Source organism: Propithecus coquereli, unplaced genomic scaffold (assembly GCF_000956105.1).
Source record: "Propithecus coquereli isolate 6110/MARCELLA unplaced genomic scaffold, Pcoq_1.0 Scaffold7, whole genome shotgun sequence".
Taxonomy (NCBI): Eukaryota; Metazoa; Chordata; class Mammalia; order Primates; family Indriidae; genus Propithecus; species Propithecus coquereli.
The window spans coordinates 9850498-9873225 of NW_012153062.1; the positions used below are offsets into that span (position 1 = coordinate 9850498).

Here is a 22728-nt window from a genome sequence, read left to right on the forward strand (position 1 = left end):
GGGCATGGTGGCGCATGCCTGTAGTCCCAGCTACTCGGGAGGCTGAGACAGGAGGATCGCTTGAGCCCAGGAGTTTGAGGTTGCTGTGAGCGAGGATGACGCCACGGCACTCTAGCCCAGGGAACACAGTGAGACTCTGTCTCAAAAAAAAAAGTATAATATCTGATATGAAATATTTATAGGGCTTAACAGAGGACTGAAGATATCAGGAAAAAAAGGGTTAACTTGCATACAGATCCATAGACATTATCCAATCTGAAAAAAAGAGAGAAAACTATTTTTTTAATGAACAGAATCTCATAGCTAAAAGACAATATCAAGTGATAATATACATGTCATTGGAATACCAAAAAAGAAGAGAGAATATGACAGAAAAAAAGTTTTAGGAAATAATGGCCAAAATTTTTCCATATTTGGTCAAAAGCAACTTAAGGATCTAAAAAGCTCAGTGAACTACAACAAGATAAATATTAAAAAGAAAAAACACAGCTAGGCACATTATAATCAAACTACTGAAAGCCAAAGGTGAAGATAAGATCTTGAAAAGCATCCAGACAAAAACTACACATTGCATGCACAGGAACAAAGTGAGGAATGTTAACTAACCTTTTATCAGAAACAATGAAGACCAGAATACAATGAAATAACATCTTCTAAGCACTGAAATAAAAAAAATTACAAGCCCAGAATTCCATATCCAGGAAAATACCCTTTAAAAAAGAAAATTAAATAAACATCCCTGACAATTGAAAGCTGAGAAAATGTATCACCATCAGACCTGGACTTTAAAAGATTCTGAATGTATTACTGCTGTCTTTAAGATATTCTTGCTACTGAAAATAGTTTTACTGAGATCAAGACACTATCTATACCAACTCACTCATCTATAAACCTAGTCAGAATAATGTAAACACTATTTTCAATTCTGAGAGACAATCTACAGACACACTATGGAAGACTTGTTCAAAATAGAATATAAATGTTAACAACCTAACAATGTAAACATTCAATTGATTGAAATTTTAAAGAAAGGGTAAGGCTATTAATATTCTTATCTTATAGTGGATTGAGAAATAGAGGTATAAGTATATTATTTGAAATTTTAAACATAACTAGCAGAAGCAATAAGTATAAGACTTCCAGTTTTGAAACGGTAAACACAGCCCTTCCCTATTCTCTTTTTGGAAATTATTCAGAAACACCTAGGAGAATGGAAAGCAAATTCACAAATTTCCCAGGGTATGAGGAAGAGTTGCCAAATACAGTGCAGTTGATAGTAGAGGGAAGATACTAGAAAGGATCCTGCTTCTATGTCATCAAATTACATATGGACAAAGCCAGCAGGTAGCAATGTCATTATTGACAACAATAGAAACAATACATACACTGGCAGTGGGAACTTCTTTAGACTCCTTTGGCATCATGGAAGAAACAGAGTAGAAACATACAGTTATATCACCTATGATAGAAACTATATGAGACAGAATGGAGAGGAGATACTGGCTGGGCTATAGATATCCTCATTCACCCCTGTCATTATTGCTGAGAGCTGTGTTGAGACAATGTGGAAGAAATATAATAAATTGAGGGTAGCCAATTTAATTATTTGGGAAGAAATAAAGTCTAAGAGAACTTCCCCTCACTGTACTCTAATCAATTGTATTAATATTAAATGTTACTGTGAGCCAAGGAGAATTTCTGCTCTTTTTGAGTGCTGCCCTAGCTCCTCCCTTGTAGAGATCTGCAGATGCATGTTCAAATCATAGACAACAGCAGGTAGCACACACTTTACCCAGAACAATAGCAACAGTACGTGCGCTAGCAGTGGGAGCTTACAAAGAAAATTCAATCAAAAATGATTAATAATCAAAAAGGAGCCAGCTGTGAATCTATAAAAGGACACTATAAGGAAAAGAGAAAGGTATAAGGAAAAACAAGTGTCAGAGAGTATTCACCAGAAAAATGTAGCCAAGGAGAAAATAAAAATTTTGATATTTCAAATTTAAAACCCTTAAAACAGGAGATTAAGGCAGAGATTCTAAAAGTTCAGGGAAGATGGAGTAGGATAATATAAGATGATGAAATGGGAGCTTTTGGAGCTCAGGTAAGAAATTAAAGGGAAAAAATAAAGCTATTGGAAATTACGGTGACTTTGGAAACACCATAAGGACACTAAATACTTCGGTAAGCACATTAAGGATTGAGAAGAGTGAACAAAAGGAAGTGGAAAGGAAGAAAGAATTTTAAAATATTAGAAAAATTATAGATGTGCAAGAAAAATGAAATATGTAGTGTCTCTGAAAAAAAAAACTGAACAAATGGAACTTGGAAAGAATTTCATAGCTTTATTTTCAAAATGCTTTCTTTAAAAAAAAAAGAAATCTAAAGATGGAAAGGAAATGCCTTGTCCTAGGAAAAATTGTCACACAATGATCAACACTGAGATATACCTTGTTTGATATATTAGACTTCAAAGATAAATCCTTTGGGCATATTCTAGACAATAAGATCAAGGCCTCCATGCAGGCCAGGAGAGGAGGACCAGCGTGGACTCAAACTCCTTTACATCAACATTCAATATTGTAAGACAGTGTAGCAATAGCCGGAAGTCCTTAGGGAAAGTTAACATACCTCACACGTCTCTAAAAGAGAAAGGATGGCAAAAAGCATGCCAAGAAAATGGAAATCAAAAGAAAACAGGGTGAATTCAGAGCAAAAGAAAAGTAATAAACACAGCCCTTCACAATTTTATGGGTAAAATCCTCAGTAGCTGTCAAACTTATGAAAGGATGCTCAACCTCATTCATAATAAAAGAAACAAAAATTGGAACCCAGTGAAATTTTATCTATTGGGTTGCAAACAACCAAAATAACTAAAGAGTTCCATAAAACAGTCTCTCACACATTAAGAGTGGGAGTATAATTTATAACATCTCACTGGTGGTTAGTGTGAAAATTTCCATGCAAATGTAAATTCTCATATCCTTTGACCCAACAATTCTACTTCTAGGATTTTATTTCCTGTGGATTTACTTGCACATTTTGAATGACTTGTATTCAGGGATATTCACTGAAGCATCATTTGTAATAGCAAAAGATTGCAAACAACAAAAATATTTACCAGTGGGGACTGTTTGAATAAATGATAGTATATTCAAATCAGTAAAAGAATGAAGCAGCTCTCCATGTAGTGATAGTGCATAAGCTGAAATCACGGAGCAGAACAGTTTGTATGGAATGCCATCATTTGTATATACAAAGGAAAACATAGACAGGTAGAGAGACAGATGCTTATAAATGCCTAGAGTATCTCCAGAAGGATACATAAAATAATAAAATCCCAATGTTGCCTTTGGGGAGGAAAACTGAGTTACCAAGGAGATAGGTGGGATGCTAACTTACTTAAAAAAATTTTTTTTTGAAAAGCTCTCAATATAAGAGTTTCAATAACTTTTTTCTGAACCATTTCAGAGTAAGTCATCAACTTAATTACTGATGATGCTGCTATCACCCCCAAATACTTTATTGTGTATTCTTCATTAACAAGGACATTCTCCTCCAAAACCACAATATAACCCTCAAAATCATAAAGTTAACGTTAATATATCATTCCATCTAATCCTCAGATCTAATTCAAGTTTAACTCATTGTCCCAAAAATGTACTTTTTCTAACAAACTAATCAATACATAAATTCAAGCCATAATCATGTCAATCAATCCAGACCAGAATCATGCATTACATTTAGTTGTCATATCTCCTTCAACCTGGAATGGTTTCTCGGTTTTCTTTGACTTTCATGATTTTTTTTTTTTTTTTTTTTTGAGACAGAGTCTCACTCTTTTTGCCTGGGCTAGAGTGAGTGCCGTGGCGTCAGCCTAGCTCACAGCAACCTCAAACTCCTGGGCTCAAGAGATCCTTCTGCCTCAGCCTCCCGAGTAGCTGGGACTACAGGCATGCGCCACCGTGCCCGGCTAATTTTTTCTATATATTTTTAGTTGTCCGATTAATTTCTTTCTATTTTTAGTAGAGACGGGGTCTCGCTCTTGCTCAGGCTGGTTTCGAACTCCTGAGCTCAAACGATCCGCCCGCCTCAGCCTCCCAGAGTGCTAGGATTACAGGCGTGAGCCACCGCACCCGACCTACTTTCATGATTTTGATACTTTTGAAAATTATTAGCCAATTATTTTGAAGAAAGTCCTTCATTTAAGGTTGACCTTTCCTCCTGATTAGAGTCAGGTTATGCACTTTGGCAGAAAAAAACTGAAGCGATGCTCTATTCTTTCCCTTGCACCATGTAGCACACAATTTCTATTTTTCCTGTTACTAGTGATGTTAACATTAATCACTTGATTAAGGTAGAGTTTGCCAGTTTTTTTCTACTGTGAAGTTGTACTTTTTTCCTTGTAAAATAATAAATATTATGTGGTGAGGTACTATGAAAATATTCCATATCTCATCAAAAAATTTATTCATTTTACCAATTTATTTCTATCAGTAGGGACTTATGGATTCCTATTTTATTCAGTGGGCTATAATTTATTAGTATTGTTATTACTTATTTTGATGCTCAGATTTTCCTAGATTTGGCTACTAGGAGCTCCTCTTATATCTAAATGTATTGACATTTAGATATAAATATTCATATTTATATCTGTATTTATTTCTACCCAAATATATTAAAAACCACCACAGGGTTTATTCTAGTTTTCTCACTTTCCATATTTGTAACTCCCTTCCTGAACAGTGGAAAGCCTGGCTCCCACTGTGTAATCACTAATTTAATCAATACCTCTGTATGGGATCGGTCTCCTGCCAATGCCACTGCTCCCCCGACCCTCCCCGTCCCCGAGTAAATACCCTTTAACCCACTCAGACTTCGCCATTTTTTACCAGGCTGCTGCCACTGCATCCTCATGCCCCCTGGGCTTCATCACCATATGTCGACCTGCCCCGTCACCCTCTTGCAGAGCTGCCTTCCTCTGAGACTCCAATACTCCACACCAGGCCACCACCGTCACTCAATGAACGGAAACTCTCCTCACCCCTTCTGGGCTCTGACATCCATGCCGGATGCCTGCAGGGGGCCACCCTACCATACAGGAGCCTCGTTTAGCCCACCGAGACTCTGACACCCTGTTCCAGGTCAGCACCACCACTGCTGCCAGCACCACCTCATGCCACCCACACTGGCCACCCTGCTTATCCACTCTGCATCATGCCCCGGCCCCCTACACATGGGCACCCACTTTGCTCAGACCCACCTATTGCCTTTCAGACTGAATCATTTTGGTAGAGAGGAAAGAGAAAGAAAAGGTAGAGAAGTAGAAGAAGAACAGAAGGCTGGATTTTTACTCTTTACCCTTCAGTTTAATTTTATAACATATGCATGTATTACCTAGTCAAAAAACAGGTGGATTATTTTTCAGTAATTATAACTGAAACTTTGAAAGGAGGGAGCAGAGTAGTGTGAATGAACTAAATTTTCCTTATTTGGGGCAAAGTACAGATATAGTGGTCAATATGTGAAGTTCACAAAGAAGGAAATAGAAGCATAAGCATATTTCTTAGATTTTAGTGGTAACCATTAGAACTAAAACCAGAAATTGCCATAAAAGGTTATCTCGGAGGATGGAGGGATTACTAGGAAGGGATGGGAAGGGGCAGAGCAGACAACTATTATTTTTCTGTACTCTTTGACTTGTTCCTGAAATTATAACTAATTTCATGAACTTCCTCTTTGGGGTTCTGCCTTTGCATTTTCACTTTGAAAAATTTTCTATACCCAAGATCAGATATTCACTTAAATCTTCATATAGTGCTATTATGATTTGTATTTTTTATATTTAAATCTTTGCTTTATCTTGAATTTATGCTGATATGTAAAGACGATGATTATTTCATTAATTTACAGAAAGATAGCACACTGGATGCTGCTGAAGAAATCATCAAAGCATGGAACGTGCAGAAGTCTTGATGTGTGCAGAATGGGTCAGTGTTTCTATTCTGTTAGATGACCTAGTATGAAATTTCTACTCAATGCTGCCACCTGCTGAAGTTGAAAAACAAATATTTCAGTACAAATAGCATTTAAATAAATATTTCCATTGTTTTTCCAAAGTTAACCCTACTCCTAACAATATTCAGGAGGTCTGATTTTATTTTTCAGTTGACATGTATTAAAACACTTGCCACTATCATTTTACGAGAATGAGCATAGCATTTTGGATAAGAATCGTGAGACGCTTAACCTCTCTGTTCCTCAGTTTCTTCATTATAAAAGGGGAATAAAAATACCATCTGCTTCATATGAAGATTATTTTTGAGGATTAAACAGACGAATGTATGGAAAGCCTAGCAAACAGTACTCACTCACCTAATGTAGGCCACAGTTGTGTGAAAACTCCTAACCAGTTACACCCCTCTACTCCATATATCTGCTTTGTCTGCCCACTTGTACTTTCCTCCCTTTCATTTACCAGTGGCCTTCAACTTTGCTCACAGGTTTCCCTCTCTATCCCAAGTACTGCTTTGGAGTGGCTTCAAGGTCCACATGGATAACCTAAGGCTTTCCTTACCTTGGCCTCCTCACCTCTGGTGATGTTCACCTCCACTCCACTTCGGCCCCACACTCCCTTGGGCACTCCCTAAGACTTTCACCACTCAAGTCTGCTTCCCCTTTGAGATAAATTCCTCCTCTCCCAGTTTAGCCACCTGTCCTTCCAGCTCACGCTTGCTCGCTCACTCGCACTCTCCCCCCACCCCAGCTCCTCTCTAAATATCACTTATTCATATACACCATTTCTCAAAAAATAGTCCATGGCCCTCTTACATCAGAATCAACTAAGATCCTTGTTGAGAATTGAGATTTTGTCTTTAGCCTGGACCTAATGAATAAAACTGTAGGATCTGGCCCTTACCAGGTGATTTTTATACACATTAAAGTCTGTTAATTATTGCTATAGCTCACAGAACCCTCAATTTTATTCCTATTGGTTTTCTTGTATCTTCACTCTCTTCCTCATCTACCATTGACTTCATCGTCCATCACTTCAGCCAAGATGCTTTTGCTGCCTTGAATTACATGCCCCATTGTTCCAGCTTATCTGGTTTAAAAAAAAAAAAAATCAACTCTGTCTGCCCCTGGGCTGCAAATTGCACAGTTGGGCAGGTTCTAGCAACCATGAATGCCTGTCATTGACCTGAACTCAATACAATTCTTCAGTGCTCCCCTAATGAGATTTCTGTACCTTTTGCCATAGCAGCAATTCCTAATATTCTCCCATTTTCTCTAATAAAAATATCCAACCTCCATTCTCCTCATACCTGAAAGCCCACCACCACCAGCACAATTAAATCATAGCAAATGACCTCATCTCCCACTTCTGTGAAAAACAAAATTAAACACAAGCTACCAGCCCAGCACTTCCAACTGGGATCCTACCAATAAGCCTATGACTTATGTGCAACAGCATCCATCCTTTCTTCATCCTTCCAGTTACAAACATCATCCTTTGACCTGTCCAGGACTGACAGGTTGGGGCTGATGGCAGAGTGGGGAGAACTGTTAGTTAAAAATTACCAGGCCCAGCCATCCAGAAGGAAGCTCAGGACCCTAAGAGCCAACTATCGCATAGCATTAAAAATCCCTTGGAAAATGTTTAGCCTGTCCACTCTTGCTGGGGACTTAACAAAATTTTCAGCAGGGTTTACAGCTGCTTTCTGCAGCTCTGGACTTGCCCAGTGCTAGTCCCACCACCTGTGCTCTGGATCTCATTTCTTCACATACTCTCAAAATTGGTTCAGTCCATTCTCTTGAACCTTCAGCCTCTACTGGCTCCCTAGCTCACATGTTCAAATCTCTCCCATCTTAGAAAATCCTTTCCTTGATTCTGTCTGCTATCCTGTTATCTCTTCCTCTTCAGGGCAAAATTTCTTCCTTCCTTCCTTCCATCTTTCCTCTCTTTTTCTCTCCTATTCCCTCCTCCTTCCCTTCTTTCCTTTCTTACTTTCTTCTTCCCTCCTTCCCTCCCTCCCTGCTTCCTGCTCTCTCTTCCTTTATTTCTTCCTTCCCTCTTTCTCTCCTTCCTTCCACAACCTCCTTCATTGAGCCTCTATGTGCCAGGCACTGTTCTAGGCACTTAATATATATCAGTAAACAAATAAGATCCCCGTCCTCTAGGGCTTTCCATCTAGCCAGGGGAGGGAGACTAGCTAAATCATAAACGTAATGAAATATATAGTATGTAAAGTAACATAGGACCTCCAGGACTATAAGAATGATGATTTAATCCAAAAAATAAGAATGCCATTCCATTTTTTAATATGTAAAATAATGTCTATTGCAGCATTGTAAATAATTCCTCCAAACGGGAAATCAAAATGCCCATCAATGTCTAATATTTGGACAGTATAATAATACCGTAGAATGCCATACTGTTTTCATAGGATTTCTTCACAGTGCCTTCAAAGAGTCAGCTGGAGTTATCAGTAGACAGTGTTATACTGTCTGTAATGACTGTAATACTACAATCTTATACTGTGCTCATCGAAGTCTCATATGTCAGCTCCAACCTCAGGGCATCTAGAATTTCTGTGTGCCCATTGGGGTGAGGGTTTCCATAGTTTGGTCCTAAAGGCCTAAGTCTAGCTCCATGTCTGGGTGATCCGAGGGACAGAGGTCATTATCCTTTCCATTGAGCTGGGACGAACAGAACTGACTTAGGGAGGAGGAGGGAATGGATTTTCAATATGGAGTCTTTGGGTGAATAGTGCAATACTGGACCAAGGGAACTTTTTAAGTTTGATCTAACATCCCTGGGACTTTAAAGGCCAAGAGCAGACCGGAGCCTGCCAGATACCCAACTAGATATCCAGGCCTAATTGTGTTCAGAGACAGTATAATTCCTACAATGGGAAACCTAAAGGGGCTGCAGAGACCAGAGACTGACAGAACAGGATCAGCACAGGCTCTGGCTAATGAACCCAGCTCACTCCTATTACCTAATACCTGTTACTGGTTCCATTGTTGTTGCTGCTGCTGCTCAAAGTATTTGGGCCTGCAGTTTTTCAAATAACACCTGCATTTGTACTCATCTAGGTTGAAGTTTCCAGCTTCTTCCTCCCTCGTTGAAGCTTGGGTACTTTGTCTTCTCAGTGACCCCACCTTTTGTTTTCTCTTTCCTGCTGTTGAGAGTATATTTCTTACACTCTCTTCTTGAGGCGACCCCAAGTTCTTGAAGCTTGCGCATCTTTTAAAAGGATCACTTTGGCTGCTATGTGGAGAACAGACCATAGGGCCAGCAAAGGTCACGATATGGACCTAATACAATAATTCTGGCGAGAGATCACAGTGATGGTGGTGGAAGGGTAAGCAATGGTCAGATTCTGGATATATTTTGAAGGTAAAACCAACAGGATTCATTAACAGAGTTTAAAAATGGCGTGAGAGAAAGTGAGGAATCAAGACTGAGTCCAGTTTTTGGCCTAAGCAACTGGAAGGATTGGATGCCATCCCTGAGGTTGAGAAGGCTCCAAGGGTCTCAGGCTGGGGGGAAGATCAGGAGCTCAGTTTTGCACACATTAAGTTTGAGGTGCCAGGGCTGGTCATGGTGGCTCACTCCTGTAATGCTAGCACTCTGGGAGGCCGAGGCGGGAGGATCACTTGAGGTCAGGAGTTCAAGACGAGCTCTGAGCAAAAGCAAGACCTCATCTCTAAAAAAAAAAAAAAAAGTTTGAGATGCCAGTTCGACTTTGAGGAGGGGATGTCGGGTAGGCAGCTGGATAGTTAAGTGTGGAGCTTAGGAAAGAGGCTGCAGTTGGACATGCATAAATTTGAGAGTCTCTGGCATATTGATGATATTTACAGATATGAGACTATATGAAATCACCAAATACATGCATATAGGTAGCAACAAGAACAGAACTGATGACTAAGCTCTAGACTTTTCGAGAAATTTACTGCGAAGTAGAATAACTTATGAAAGGATTGTCCTCATTTGATGACTCCACTTACACATAGATATGCACACACACACTCCTCACACTCAACCCTCTGCAATCTGGACGCCACACCCAATATTCTAAATTCTCTATGACCTCCACGTTCCTAGATTTAAAGGCAACTTCTCATTCTCATTTGACTTTATCTCTTATTATCTCATTTGACTTTATCTCTTTATCTCTTTATCACTGCAGACCACTCTGGCCTTCTTAAACCCTATCTTTTTCTGTTCCTATGACACTGAACACCCCTGCATTGCCTCCCACCTCTCCACCTGCTCTTACTCACCTTCTCCTGTTCCTAAATATTGGTAGTTTATTCACGATTATGTTCTCTTCTTACTAAATGATTCCATTTACTGTCTATATACTAATGAGTCTCCAGCCTAGTCTTTTCTGTTGAATTGCAGACCCAACACCTTATTTGTCATCTTCACGTGGATGTTTCACAGGCAAACCAATCCAGTGTGGGCTCTTCCCCTCAGTGGATGATTCCACTGATCCTGTAGCTCAAGTCGGAAAACACAGAAATCATTCTTAACTTTTTCTTCTGGCTTTTCTCCCCACATCCAGGTAGGCCCTCTATATATTATCCTAACTATCTCTTAAGTCCATCAATTCTCTCTGGACCCCCTGCCCCCCTCCACCACTATGGTGCAGGCCAATATCGTCTCTCAATTAGATTACTATTCAACTTCCTGCCAGGTCTCCCTGCCTTGTACCTTGCAATCCGTTATCCCTGCAGACCAAATGATCTTTCTAAAATGCAAATGTGATCATGTTACATATATTAGTTAAGAATATTCATGTTGCAAGTTATAGAAAGCCTAAGTCATATAGGTTTAAATAAAATAAAAGGGAATTTTCAGTCTCACCTGAAGATTTAAGGAACAGTATGGTTTCAATTACATCTGGATCCAGGACTCAGATTATAATTGTCACTGAGTGCCATCTTGCAGCTCTGTCTCCTGTGTGTCAGTATTCCCTTCAGGCTGCCCCCTCTTGTGATAACGACATGGCTGAGCAGTTTCTGAGCAGTCACACTAGCAAATACAACAAAAGAGGACACTCTTTCAGAAGCTCTAGCAAATAGTATGTTGTGTCTTGTTGGCCCATCCCTGAACTAATCCCTGTGGCCAAAGAAATTAGACTAAATGTCTAATGTGTCAATCTAAGACACATTCTAAGTGTCTTAGGCCAATCTGGGGTCAAACCACACAAACTACATTGGTTGGAAGAAGGGACAGAATGAAGATGGGAGGAAACGGATGGGTAAGCATCTTAAGTGATTTAAAACGCTTCATTGTTCTCCATTGCTCTGCACATAAAGGGCCTACAGCACCCTACATGATAGGGCCTCTGCTCACTCCTCCAGCTTTATCTTTCCCAGGCATTCTTTCTGACTCAAAGATCTAGTCACTGAACTCATTTCAATTTCTCAGATGATCCCTTTTCTCTCTAGCTTTCAGCACATGCCATTTCCTGATGTTCAGGCATGCTTCATTTAGGTGCTATGATGTTAATTTTATGTGGGCCACAGTACACAGATACGTGATCAAACATGATTCTGCATGTTTGTGGGGGACTGTTTTTAGATGAGATTAATATTTAAATCAGTAAATTTTGAGTAAAGCAGTGAAGGTTTTGGATTTGCCAACCTCTATAATCATATGAGCCAATTCCTTAAAATAAATTTCTTTCTATATATCTGCATATCCTATTGGTTCTGTTTCTCTGGAGAACCCTGACTAATAGTAGGGAATTAGCAAAAATAAAGATAAGTTGTCTACAAATTTCCAAAGTGAGATAAGAAGTCATTCTATGACACCATACTACACAATAACTAAGAGATACGGACTTCAGACAGTAAACAAGATGAACTTTTAAAGAATTTAGTGGAAGGGAGGGTGTTTGGCAAAAACTATGGTATAGCTATCCAAAATCAATAATATCCACCTTCTCTTTTGACTACTTCTACTATTAAGGCTAAAAAACCAAAGTGCCCAATTTCTCAGCTTCCTTTGCAACTAGTCAGAAGTGCCTGAGAAGGGCTTCCCTTCATGGAGAAAGATAAGAGACAAAGTCCTCCTCAGACATTTTTGTCTTTTTTGCCCTTTTCACCCTCTACGTTCTTCCTGCCTGGAATGTAGAAGTGAGACCTGAAAGTGCAGCAGCTGTCTTGCATTCGTGCAGCAACTAGCATGAGGGTGAAGGCTTACATACTAAGGAGGGCAGAGCAGAAAGATGGAAAGAGACTGGAACCCTGGAAGCAATTTGAGCCCCTACACTTTGTGATGGGTGAGATGGAACAAAACCCTATTTGTTTAAACCACTGAGAGTTTTTGTTATTTACAGATAAATGTATTACAATCTGGTATAGGTTATATGGTACAAAGATCAAATTTCTCTTCTAGAAGATAAGTTGGCCTGAGGAAAAGGCCTGGAGGCAGAAAGAGAGACTTATTAGAAGGCTCCCATGAGAGCCCAGAAAAAGATGGTGAGACCCTGAAGGATTTAGTATGAGAGAAGGGCAAATTATCACAATTTTTGTCAAACTCATGAACTTCTCCCATAATTCCTATGATGAAAGTAATTATATAACCACACAGTTACCAAATATTTTAAATTAAAAATTATTCCCAGATAAAAAAAAGACTCTCCTTGGTCTCAGTTGGGTAAACCCAAGGGTAAAACAAAACAAAACAAAAACCTCAACCATGTTACTGAGACATGAGAATTTCCTTTTATTGATGCTCTGAGAATACATCTAATTACTCAATCATGCCAATTAAATAGGAAGTTCACCTGCTGACAAACAGCTGTCTTGGGATATATCAGAATAAATTGTAGAAATAATTGGATTTTCTAATCAATATTAACTTCATCATATTATACAGCTGCTACTTTCCTTTACATTTAGATACAGCATTTCTTTCTTATAATGTTTAAAGCCTCTCATTCGTAGCAAAAATCTCATGGTTAAGAAGATAAAATTTTGTCCTTTTGTCAGTGAGAGTAGTCATCCTGTCTGAAGTATTTTTTTCATAAACTCTCATCAATCATACATTAAAAGTATAAACATCCTACTTTAACTGAAACCTCAGAGCTATATCTTATAAACACTATAACTCCATTTTCTGTATAAATCCCTGAGATTACTTATTATAATACTATTTTTGTAATTATTCTTAAGCATTCTGCTAACCAGTACATGCATGAAAGAGTATAAAACTCACAGAAACCATTCAGCTTTGTAAAATTCTTCTCTCTAAAATGTCTTTCTCCTGGTAAAACAGAACTGTCCATGCTCCCTGCTTGGAAGTGATAATTTTAAAGGACTCATGACACTTCTCTGCTGAAAACCCTTCAGTGACTCTGTCTCACTGAGAATAAAAGCCAAATTTGTCACCATGACCTTCGAGTCCCTGCATGACCTAACCCCTGTTCTCTAACCTCGTCTCCTACTCTCCCCCGACTCTGGCCACCCTGGCCTCCTTGCCAATCCTTGAACACCAGGCACACTCCAGACTGGCCCTTTGCACCTGCTGCCTGGAATGCTTCTGCCCCGGCATCCACCTTGCTACTTCAGATCTTTGCTCAGTTATCACCTCAGGAGAACCATCTGACCTCCCGTGCAAAGTTGTAAATCCTGGTTCTCCCCATCCCTTTTCCTGCCTTATTTTTCTTCTCTGCACTTACCATCATCTAGCTCACAATATGTTTTTCTCATTTCATTTGTCTGTCTCCCTTCCAAATGCATGTTCCATAAGGACGTGGATTTTTACTGTTCTGTTTACTGCTGTATCCCCAGTACTGAGAGCAGAGTCTGGCATATAGTAGGCAATCAATAAGTGTTTTTTGGACGAATGATCTTCTGCCAATTGAATTTGGCCCTCAGAACACCATTATTTTTGTTGCTGTTATTGTTTTGTTTTTAACTGCAGGCCTCTCTTTGGCCAATATCTTTCACTTATTAATGATTTCCTGAAGTGGCAAAGATTGTTCCTAAAACTGTAGACTATAGTTAGCATGTTTCAGGGTCACTTCAGCCAGGCTCCTGAAGCATCTTTGCCTGGGTGTTAGCTAGTCAACCATGTGGGACTCTGTCTGACCTCTGGAAGCCCAATGCTAGGATATAGGACTCAAAATTGCACTCAATCCCTGGGGCTCCAAGACAATTAGATTCAATAGAGTAGTGGTCTGCAAGGAATAGTTAAGCCATGGAGTACATATTCACATATCCATATGCACACATGTTTACACACTCACAAAAGCTTGGAATTCGCTATTTTAAAGTCAGGAATGGCTGAAGACATCTAAATGCCCATCAATATGAGAAGGGATAAATAAAGGTACTTCTAAAATACGTGAGGCTTAGTAGAAGTTAATAAATGAGGAGGAACTTTCTGTAAAGCCAATAAATTATCTCAAAGAAATATTAAGGCCAGGTGTGGTGGCTCATGCCTGTAATCCTAGCACTCTGGGAGGCCAAGGCAGGAGGATCACTTGAGGTCAGGAGTTCAAGACCAGTCTGAGCAAGAGTGAGATCCCATTTCTACTAAAATTAGAAAAATTAGCCAAGCATAGTGGCAAGTGCCTATAGTCTCAGCTACTCGGGAGGCTGAGGCAGGAGAATCACTTGAGCCAGAGAGTTTGAGGTTGTAGTGAGCTATGATGACACCACTGAACTCTAGCTGGGGTGACGGAGTGAGACTTTGTCTCAAAAAAATAAAAAAAGGAAAAAAAAAAGAAAGGAAAGAAATATCAAGAGGAAGCAAAACTTACAGAATAACCTCTTAAGCATATAATAACCTCTTAAGTATAAAATAAATGCATGACATTGATATTTCTATATTCTATTTTTCTATTGTGTGTATATATAATTTTTCCACAATTATTCACATATAAATCCATATGAAATAGGTCTAGAAGGATGCACACTGATTGAAAACAGAGGTTAACTTTGGGAAAGGGAGTAGAATTGTGGTCACTGTGACTGAAGAGGTTAGTAATGAAGGAATTTTGCTCATTTTTGCTAATGTATTGATTTATTTTCATCTTGCTTTATAATTAATTTATTCAGAAAATAATTATTGGATGCTTACTATGTGCCAGTCATGGTTCCAGGTGCTAGGGATACAGAAGAAAACAAAAAAGACAAAAATCCTTACCCTCACAAAACTTACATTCCCATGGGGGAAACAAGACAGTAAACAAGTAAGTCAAAGATACAGTACTTACTACGTGCTAAGGAGAAAACCGAAATAGGGAAGGGGCATATGAAATGACAGAAGAGGTACTGAAATGCATTTTAGCAATGTTTTTGCATTAATGTTTGTATAAATAAATAAAGCATTCAAAATTATAAAATTAAATAAATAAAAAATAAAAGCCAGGAATGGTACATCCATCTCCCTTTTGCCTGGTGAGTAGATATTTCTAAACAGGGTCTGTTTCCAGGTCTAAAATGACATTGAGAGGATGTTTCGGCCCATGCTGTCCAAACATGGGGAAACTGGGCATTTTTCTAGGAATGCTGTTGGCCTGAGTATAAATTAGTGCAACATTTCTGGAGGGCAATTTCACAATATTGAACAGAATGTAATTTGAACATGCCCTTTGATGCCCTGATTCTGTTGCTAGGTATGTACCCTTTGAACATATAAATATTCATCCACAAAACTGGAAATAACCAATTCTTCCATTATTGGAGTTGTAATTAAATAGATTATGGTATCTAATCAAAGAATTTTGTTTCAACTGTGTTACTTGAAAAGAAAAATACCCAGATAGACTGTTGAATGTGATCTGTTTATGTAAATAAAACAAATACGGATTAAAAAAATCTTGGGGGAGGAGGGCAGAGCAAGATGGCCAAATAGAAACCTCCAGTGATCATCCCTCCACACAAACACCAAATTGAATAACTATCCACTCAAGGAAGCACCTTCAGAAGAACCAAAAATCAGGTGAGTGATCACAGTCCCTGGTTTTAACATTTTGTCAAGGAAAGGCACTGAAGAGGGCAGAAAAGATAATCTTGCATTGCTTACACCTGCGGTTCCCAGCCCCTGGGCTGGTACTGGTCCATGGCCTGTTAGGAACCGGGCCACAGTCACCACCGGAGCTCTGCTGTCCCTGCTCCCCACCACACCCCATCTGTAGAAAAACTGTCTTCCAAGAAACTTAGGAACCCAGCAAGCTGCACAGCAGGAGATGAGCAGCGGGCAAGCAAGCTAAGTTTCATCAGTATTTACAGACTGTCCCCCCACCCCCATGGAAAAATTATCTTCCATGAAACCGGTCCCTGGTGCCAAAAAGATTGGGGACCACTGGCTTATACCACCCCTTCCCTGTCCCCCAGCAGTGCTGTGCCAGTGGGCCAAGTAGAGAGAGAAGCTTTGTGCCCGGGGAAAGGAGAAAGGAGTGACTTTGCATTGGAACTTCAGGGCTGCCCAGTCACAGGGGAACACAGCACAGGACAAAATGATGCCAGCACCCAAGGAAGAAGCCTTTAGACAAGCCTGGCCAGAGGGAAATCCTCTGCCCCAAAACCCAAGTTCTGGCTACTCCAAAACTGGCTGACAAAAAGTGTCCTGGGGCCTGGAATAAATTCATAAGGCAATTGAGCCACAAAGGCCACAGTCCTTGGGCAATTCTTGCAGCTGTGCTGGCTCGGAGCCAGTGGACTTAGGGTGCGTGTAACCCAGTGAGACACCAGCAGCAGTGGTCAAGCCAGTGCCCATGTCACGCCTCCCCCAACTCTAGGCAGCACAGCTTAGGGAGAGTCTTCTTCCACGTGGGGAAAGGAAAGGGAAGAGTTCAGAGGACTTTGGTTGGCAACTTTGGTACCAGCTCAGCCACAGTAAAATAAAGTACCAAGCAGACCCCTGAAGCCCCTGATTCCAGGCCTTAGTTCCTGAATGGCATTTCTAGACCCAGCCTGGGCCAGAAGGAAATATGCTGCCCTGAAGGGAAGGACCCAGTCCTAGCAGGATTCACCACCAGCTGACTAAAGAACCATTGGGCTTTGAATAAACAGGTAAGCAGACAATAGTCACCACAGGCTTTGGGGGAGACTAGGCTGGCTTCAGGTGTGGTTTGGCATAGTCTTAGCCACATTGGCCATGAGGAAGTCCCCACATCACTCCTCCACCAGCTCCAACAGCCCAGCACAGAGAGTGAGAGACTTTCCCTGGTAATCCAGGGAATTCTCCCATATCTTACCCAGGTCCACCAAGGCAGTATCACCAGGAGTCTGAAAGAGTCACAGCATTATTGGGATTGGGACACCCCCAGTGATGATACAGCTATAGTAAACAAAGATGTAGATCACAGCACTCAATTCTCTTGGAATATCTGGAAAGCCTTCTCAAGAAGGATGCGTTCAAACAAGCCCAGACTTCAAAGATTAAAATAAATACCTAACTCTTCAATGCCCAAACATTGACAAACATCCATAAGCATCAAGAACATCCAGGAAAATAGGACCTCACCACATGAACTAAATAAGGTACCAGTGACCAATTCCAGAGTGATAGAGATATGTGACCTTTCAGACAAAAAATTCAAAACAGCTGTCCTAAAGAAACTCAATGAACATCAAGACAACACAGACAAGGAATTCAAAAGCCTATCAGAGAAATTTAACAAAGAGATTGAAATAACAATTAAAAAATCAAGCAGAAATTCTGGAGGTTTCAATTGACAAACAGAAATGCGTCAGAGGCTCTCGACAGCAGAATTGATCAAGCAGAAGAAAATTAGTGAGCTTCAATACAGGCTATTTAAAAATACACAGAAGAGAAAAAAGAACAAAGAATGAAGCATGCCTACGATATCCAGAAAATAGCTTCAAAAGGGCAAATCTAAGAGTTTTTAGCCTTAAAGAGGAGATAGGGAGACTGGAGGAGAAAGTTTATTCACAGAAATGATAACAGAGAACTTTCCAAATCTAGAGAACGTTATCAATATTCAGGTACAAGGTCATAGAACAAGCAGATGTAGTTCAAACAAGACTACCTCATTTAATAATCACGCTCCCAAAGGTCACGGATAAAGAAAAGTTCCTAAGGGAAGCAAGAAAAACAAAAAAAATAACACATGAAAGAGCTCCAAAATGTCTGGCAACAGACTTCTCAGTGGAAGCTTTACAAGCCAAGAGAGAGTGGCATGACATATTCAGAGTGCTGAAGGAATAAAACCTTAAACCTAGAATATTATATCCTGCAAAAATATCCCTCAAACATGAAGGAGAAATAAAGACTTTCCCAGACAAACAAAAGCTGAGGGATTTCATCAACACCAGAAAACAGGGGGTGAAGTTAAAGGGTAGAATTTTTGTTAGATTTCTCTTTGCTTGTCTATTTGTCTGTTTGTTTGTAAGCTGAGTTGTCATATATTTAAAATAACTGGTTATAAAATTTTTTTTGCAAGCATCATGGTAACCTCAAATCAAAAAACCTACAACAGATACACAAAAAAATAAAAAGCAAAAAGTTAAAACACACTAACAGAGAAAATCATTTTTAACAAAGGAAGACTGGAAGGAAGGAAGAGACAACCACAAAACAACCAGAAATCAAATAACATGGCAGTAGTAAGTCCTTACCTATCCATAATAACATTGAATGTGAACTTTTTAATCAAAAGACATAGAGTGAATGGATTAAAAAAAAAGCAAGAGCCAACAATATGTTGTCTGCAAGAAGCCCACTTCACCTATAAAAACACACACAGACTGAAAATAAAGGGATGGAAAAAGATATTCCATGCAAATGGAAACCATAAAAGAACAGGAGTAGTTATAGTTCTATCAGATACAATAGATATCAAGACAAAAAGAGCAAAGAGGTCATTATGATAAAGTGGTCAATTCAGCAAGAGGATATAATAATTCTAAATATTAATATATATGCATGTAATACTGGAGCATCCAAATGTTAATATATGAAGCAAATATTATGACAGATAAAGAGAGAGATAGACCTCAATACAATAATTGCTGGAGACCGCAACGCCACACTTTCATCATTTGACAGATGACCCATATGGAAAATCAACAAAGAAACATTGAACTTAATCTGCACTATATACCAAATGAACCAAATAGATATTTACAGAATGTTTCATCCAACAGCTGCAGAATACACATTCTTTTCCTCAGCTCATGAATCATTCTCAAAGATAGACCATATGTTAGTCCATAAAACAAGCCTTAAAAATTCAAAAAATTGAAATCATACCAAGTATTTTCTCTGACCACAATGGAATAAAACTAGAAATCAATAACAAGAGGAGCATTTGAAACTATACAAACACATGGAAATTAAACAATATGCTCCTAAATGACCAGTGGGTGAATGAAGAGATTAAGAAGGAAATTTTAAAATTTCTTGAAACAAATGAAAATGAAAACACAACATATCAAAACGTATGGGATACAGTAAAAGCAGTAATAACAGGAAAGCTTATAGCAATAAGTGCCTACATCAAAAAAGTAAAAAAGCTTCAATAAACAACCTAATGATGCATCTCAAAGAACTGGAAAAACAAGAACAAACCAAACCTAAAATTGGTAGAAGAAAAAAATAATAAAGATCATAGCAGAAATAAATGAAATTAAAACCAAAACATTAACAAAACAAAAAGTTGATTTTTTGAAGAGATAAGCAAAATTGACAAACCTTTAGTCAGACTAAGAAAAAAAGAGAGAAGACCCAAATAAATAAACCAGACATGAAAAAGGAGACATTACAACTGATGCTGTAGAAATTCAAAGGGTTAGTAGAGAACAACTATATGCCAATAAATTGGAAAACCTAGAAGAAATGCATACATTCCTAGACACATACAACCTACCAAGAATGAACCAGGAAGAAATCCAAAACCTGAATAAACCAATAACATGTAACAAGATAGAAGCAGTAATAGTCTCCCGTCAACATAAAACCCAGGACCCGATGGCTTCACTGCTGAATTCTACCAAGTATTCAAAGAAGAACTAATACCAATCCTACTTGAACTATTCCCAAAAATCAAGGAGGAGGGAAATACTCCCAAACTCATTCTACAGGCCTATATCACGCTGATACCAAAACCAGATAGACACGACAAAAAAAGAAAACCGTAGGCCAATATCTCTGATGAATATAGATGCAAAAATCCTCAACCAAATACTAACAAACTGAATTCAACAACACATTAAAAAGATTATTCGTCATGATCAAGTGAGATTCATCCCAGGATGCAATGATGTTTCAACATATGCAAATCTATCAATGTGGTACATCATAGCAAAAGAATGAAGAATAAAAACCATATGATCGTTTTAATTGATGCTGAAAAAAGATTTGATAAAATTCAACATCTCTTCAGGATAAAAACTCTCAAAAAGTGAGTATAGTAGGAACTTACCTCAACCCAATAAAACCCATATGACAGACCCACAGCTAGTATCATACTGCAGGGGGGAAAACCGAAAGCCTTTCCTCTCAGATCTAGAACAAGAGAAGGATGTTCAATCATTGTTATTCAACGTAATATTGGAAGTTCTAGCTAGAGCAATCCGAAAAGAGAAAGAAATAAAGGGCATCCCAATTGGAAAGGAAGAAGTCAAATTATCCTTGTTTGTAGATGATATGGCTTTATATCTAGATAAACTTAAAGACTCCACAAAAAAACTATGAGAACTGATACACAAATTCAGTAAAGTTTCAAGATACAAAGTCAACTACAAAAATTAGTAGCATTTCTATATATCAATAGTAAACAATCTGAAAAAGAAACCAAGAAAGTACTCCCATTAACAATAGCTACAAATAAAATAAAATACCTAAGAATAAACTTAATCAAAGAAGTGAAAGATCTCTATAATGAAAACTCTAAGACATTGATGAAAGAAATTGCAAAGGACACACACAAAAAAATGGAAAGATAGTCCATGCTCATGGATTGGAAGAATCAATATTGTTAAAATGTCCATACTGTTCAAAGCAATGTACATATTCAATGCTATGCCCTTCAAAATACCACTGAAATTCTTTACAGAAATAGAAAAAATAATCCTAAAATTTATATGGAACCACAGAGGACCTAAAATAGCCAAATCCATCCTAAGCAAAAAGAACAAAACTGGAGGAATCACATTACCTGACTTCCAATTATACTACAGAGCTGTAGTAACCAAACAGCATGGTACTGGCATAAAAACAGACACATAGACCAATGGAACAGAATAGAGAACCCAGAAATAAGTCCACACATCTATAGTGAACTTATCTTTGACAAAATCGCCAAGAACATACAGTGGGGAAAGGACAGTCTCTTCAATAAATGGTGATGGGAAAACTGGATATCCATATGCAGAAGAATTAAACTAGACCTTTATATCTCACCATATATTAATACAAAAATAAAATCAAAATGGATTAAAAACTTAAATGTAAGACCTGAAACTATGAAACTACCAAAAGAAAACATTGGGGAAACAAGTCAGGACATTGGTCTGGGCAAGACTTCTTGAGTAATACCCGCAAAGCACAAGCAACCAAAACAAAATTGTACAAATGGGATTACATCAAGCTAAAATGCTTCTGCATAGGAAAAAAAAAATAATCAACAAAAGGAAGAGACAACCCATAGAATGGGAGAAAATACTTGCAAATTACCCTTTTGACAAGGAACTAATAACTAGAATAAATAAGAAGCTCCAATAACTCAATAGAAAAAAAATCAAATAATCTGATTTTTAAATGGGCAAAGGTTCTGAATAGACATTTCTCAAAAGAAGACATACAAATGGCCAACAGGTTTATGAAAAAATGCTCAACATCATTAGTCATCAGAGAAATGCAAATCAAAACTACAATGAGATATCATCTCACCCCAGTTAAAATGGCTTTTATCAAAAAGGCAGGCAATGACAAACACTGGTGAGGATGTGGAGAAAGCGGAACCCTCATACACTGTTGGTGGGAATGTAAATTAGTGCAACCACTATGTAAAACAGCATGGTGGTTGTTTAAAACACTGAAAATAGAACTACCATATGACCCACCAATCCCACTTCTAGGTGTATATCCAAAGAAAGGAAATTTAGTACATCGAGGAGATACCTGCACTCCCATGTTTATTGCAACACTATTCACAATAGCCAAGATTTGGAATCAACCTAAATGTGTATCAACAGATAAATGGATAAAGAAATTATGGTACATATACATGATGGAATATCATATAGCCACAAGAATGAAATCTTGCCATTTGCAACAACATGGATGAAAATGGAGAACATTACATTCAGTGAAAAAAGCCAAGCACAGAAAGACAAGCCTCACATGTTCTCATTCATATTTGGGAGCTAAATATTAAAAACAATTGACCTCATGGAGATATGAAGTAGAATGACAATTACCAGAGGCTGGGAAGGGTAGCAGGGAGGGGGAGATAGAGTGGGGATGGTTAATGGGTGCAAAAATGTAGTTAGATAGTTAGAATGAACAATACTTGATAGCACAACAAAGTGACTATGATCAACAATAAAGGGTATACTTTAAAATAAAGGAGTAGAATTGGAATGTTATAACACAAAGGAATGATAAATACCTGAAGCAATGGGTACCCCAATTACCCTGATTTGATTAATTTGTATTGTATCAAAAAATCACACGTACCCTATAAATGCATACAATTATGATGTACCCATAATAATTAAAAATACATTTTT

At 38.5% G+C, this 22728-nt stretch overlaps 1 protein-coding gene across 1 annotated transcript in view; it reads left to right on the forward strand.

Annotated features, from left to right (window-relative positions):
- CCBL2 (cysteine conjugate-beta lyase 2) overlaps nt 1-6338 on the forward strand; it is a 56026-nt gene extending 49688 nt beyond the window's left edge. Inside the window, exon 13 of the mRNA XM_012661023.1 lies at nt 5914-6338. Within this exon, the coding sequence (XP_012516477.1) occupies nt 5914-5976 (63 nt within the window). The 3' untranslated portion in view covers nt 5977-6338. The remainder of the gene's footprint in view (nt 1-5913) is intronic.
- Nucleotides 6339-22728: the final 16390 nt, after the last annotated feature.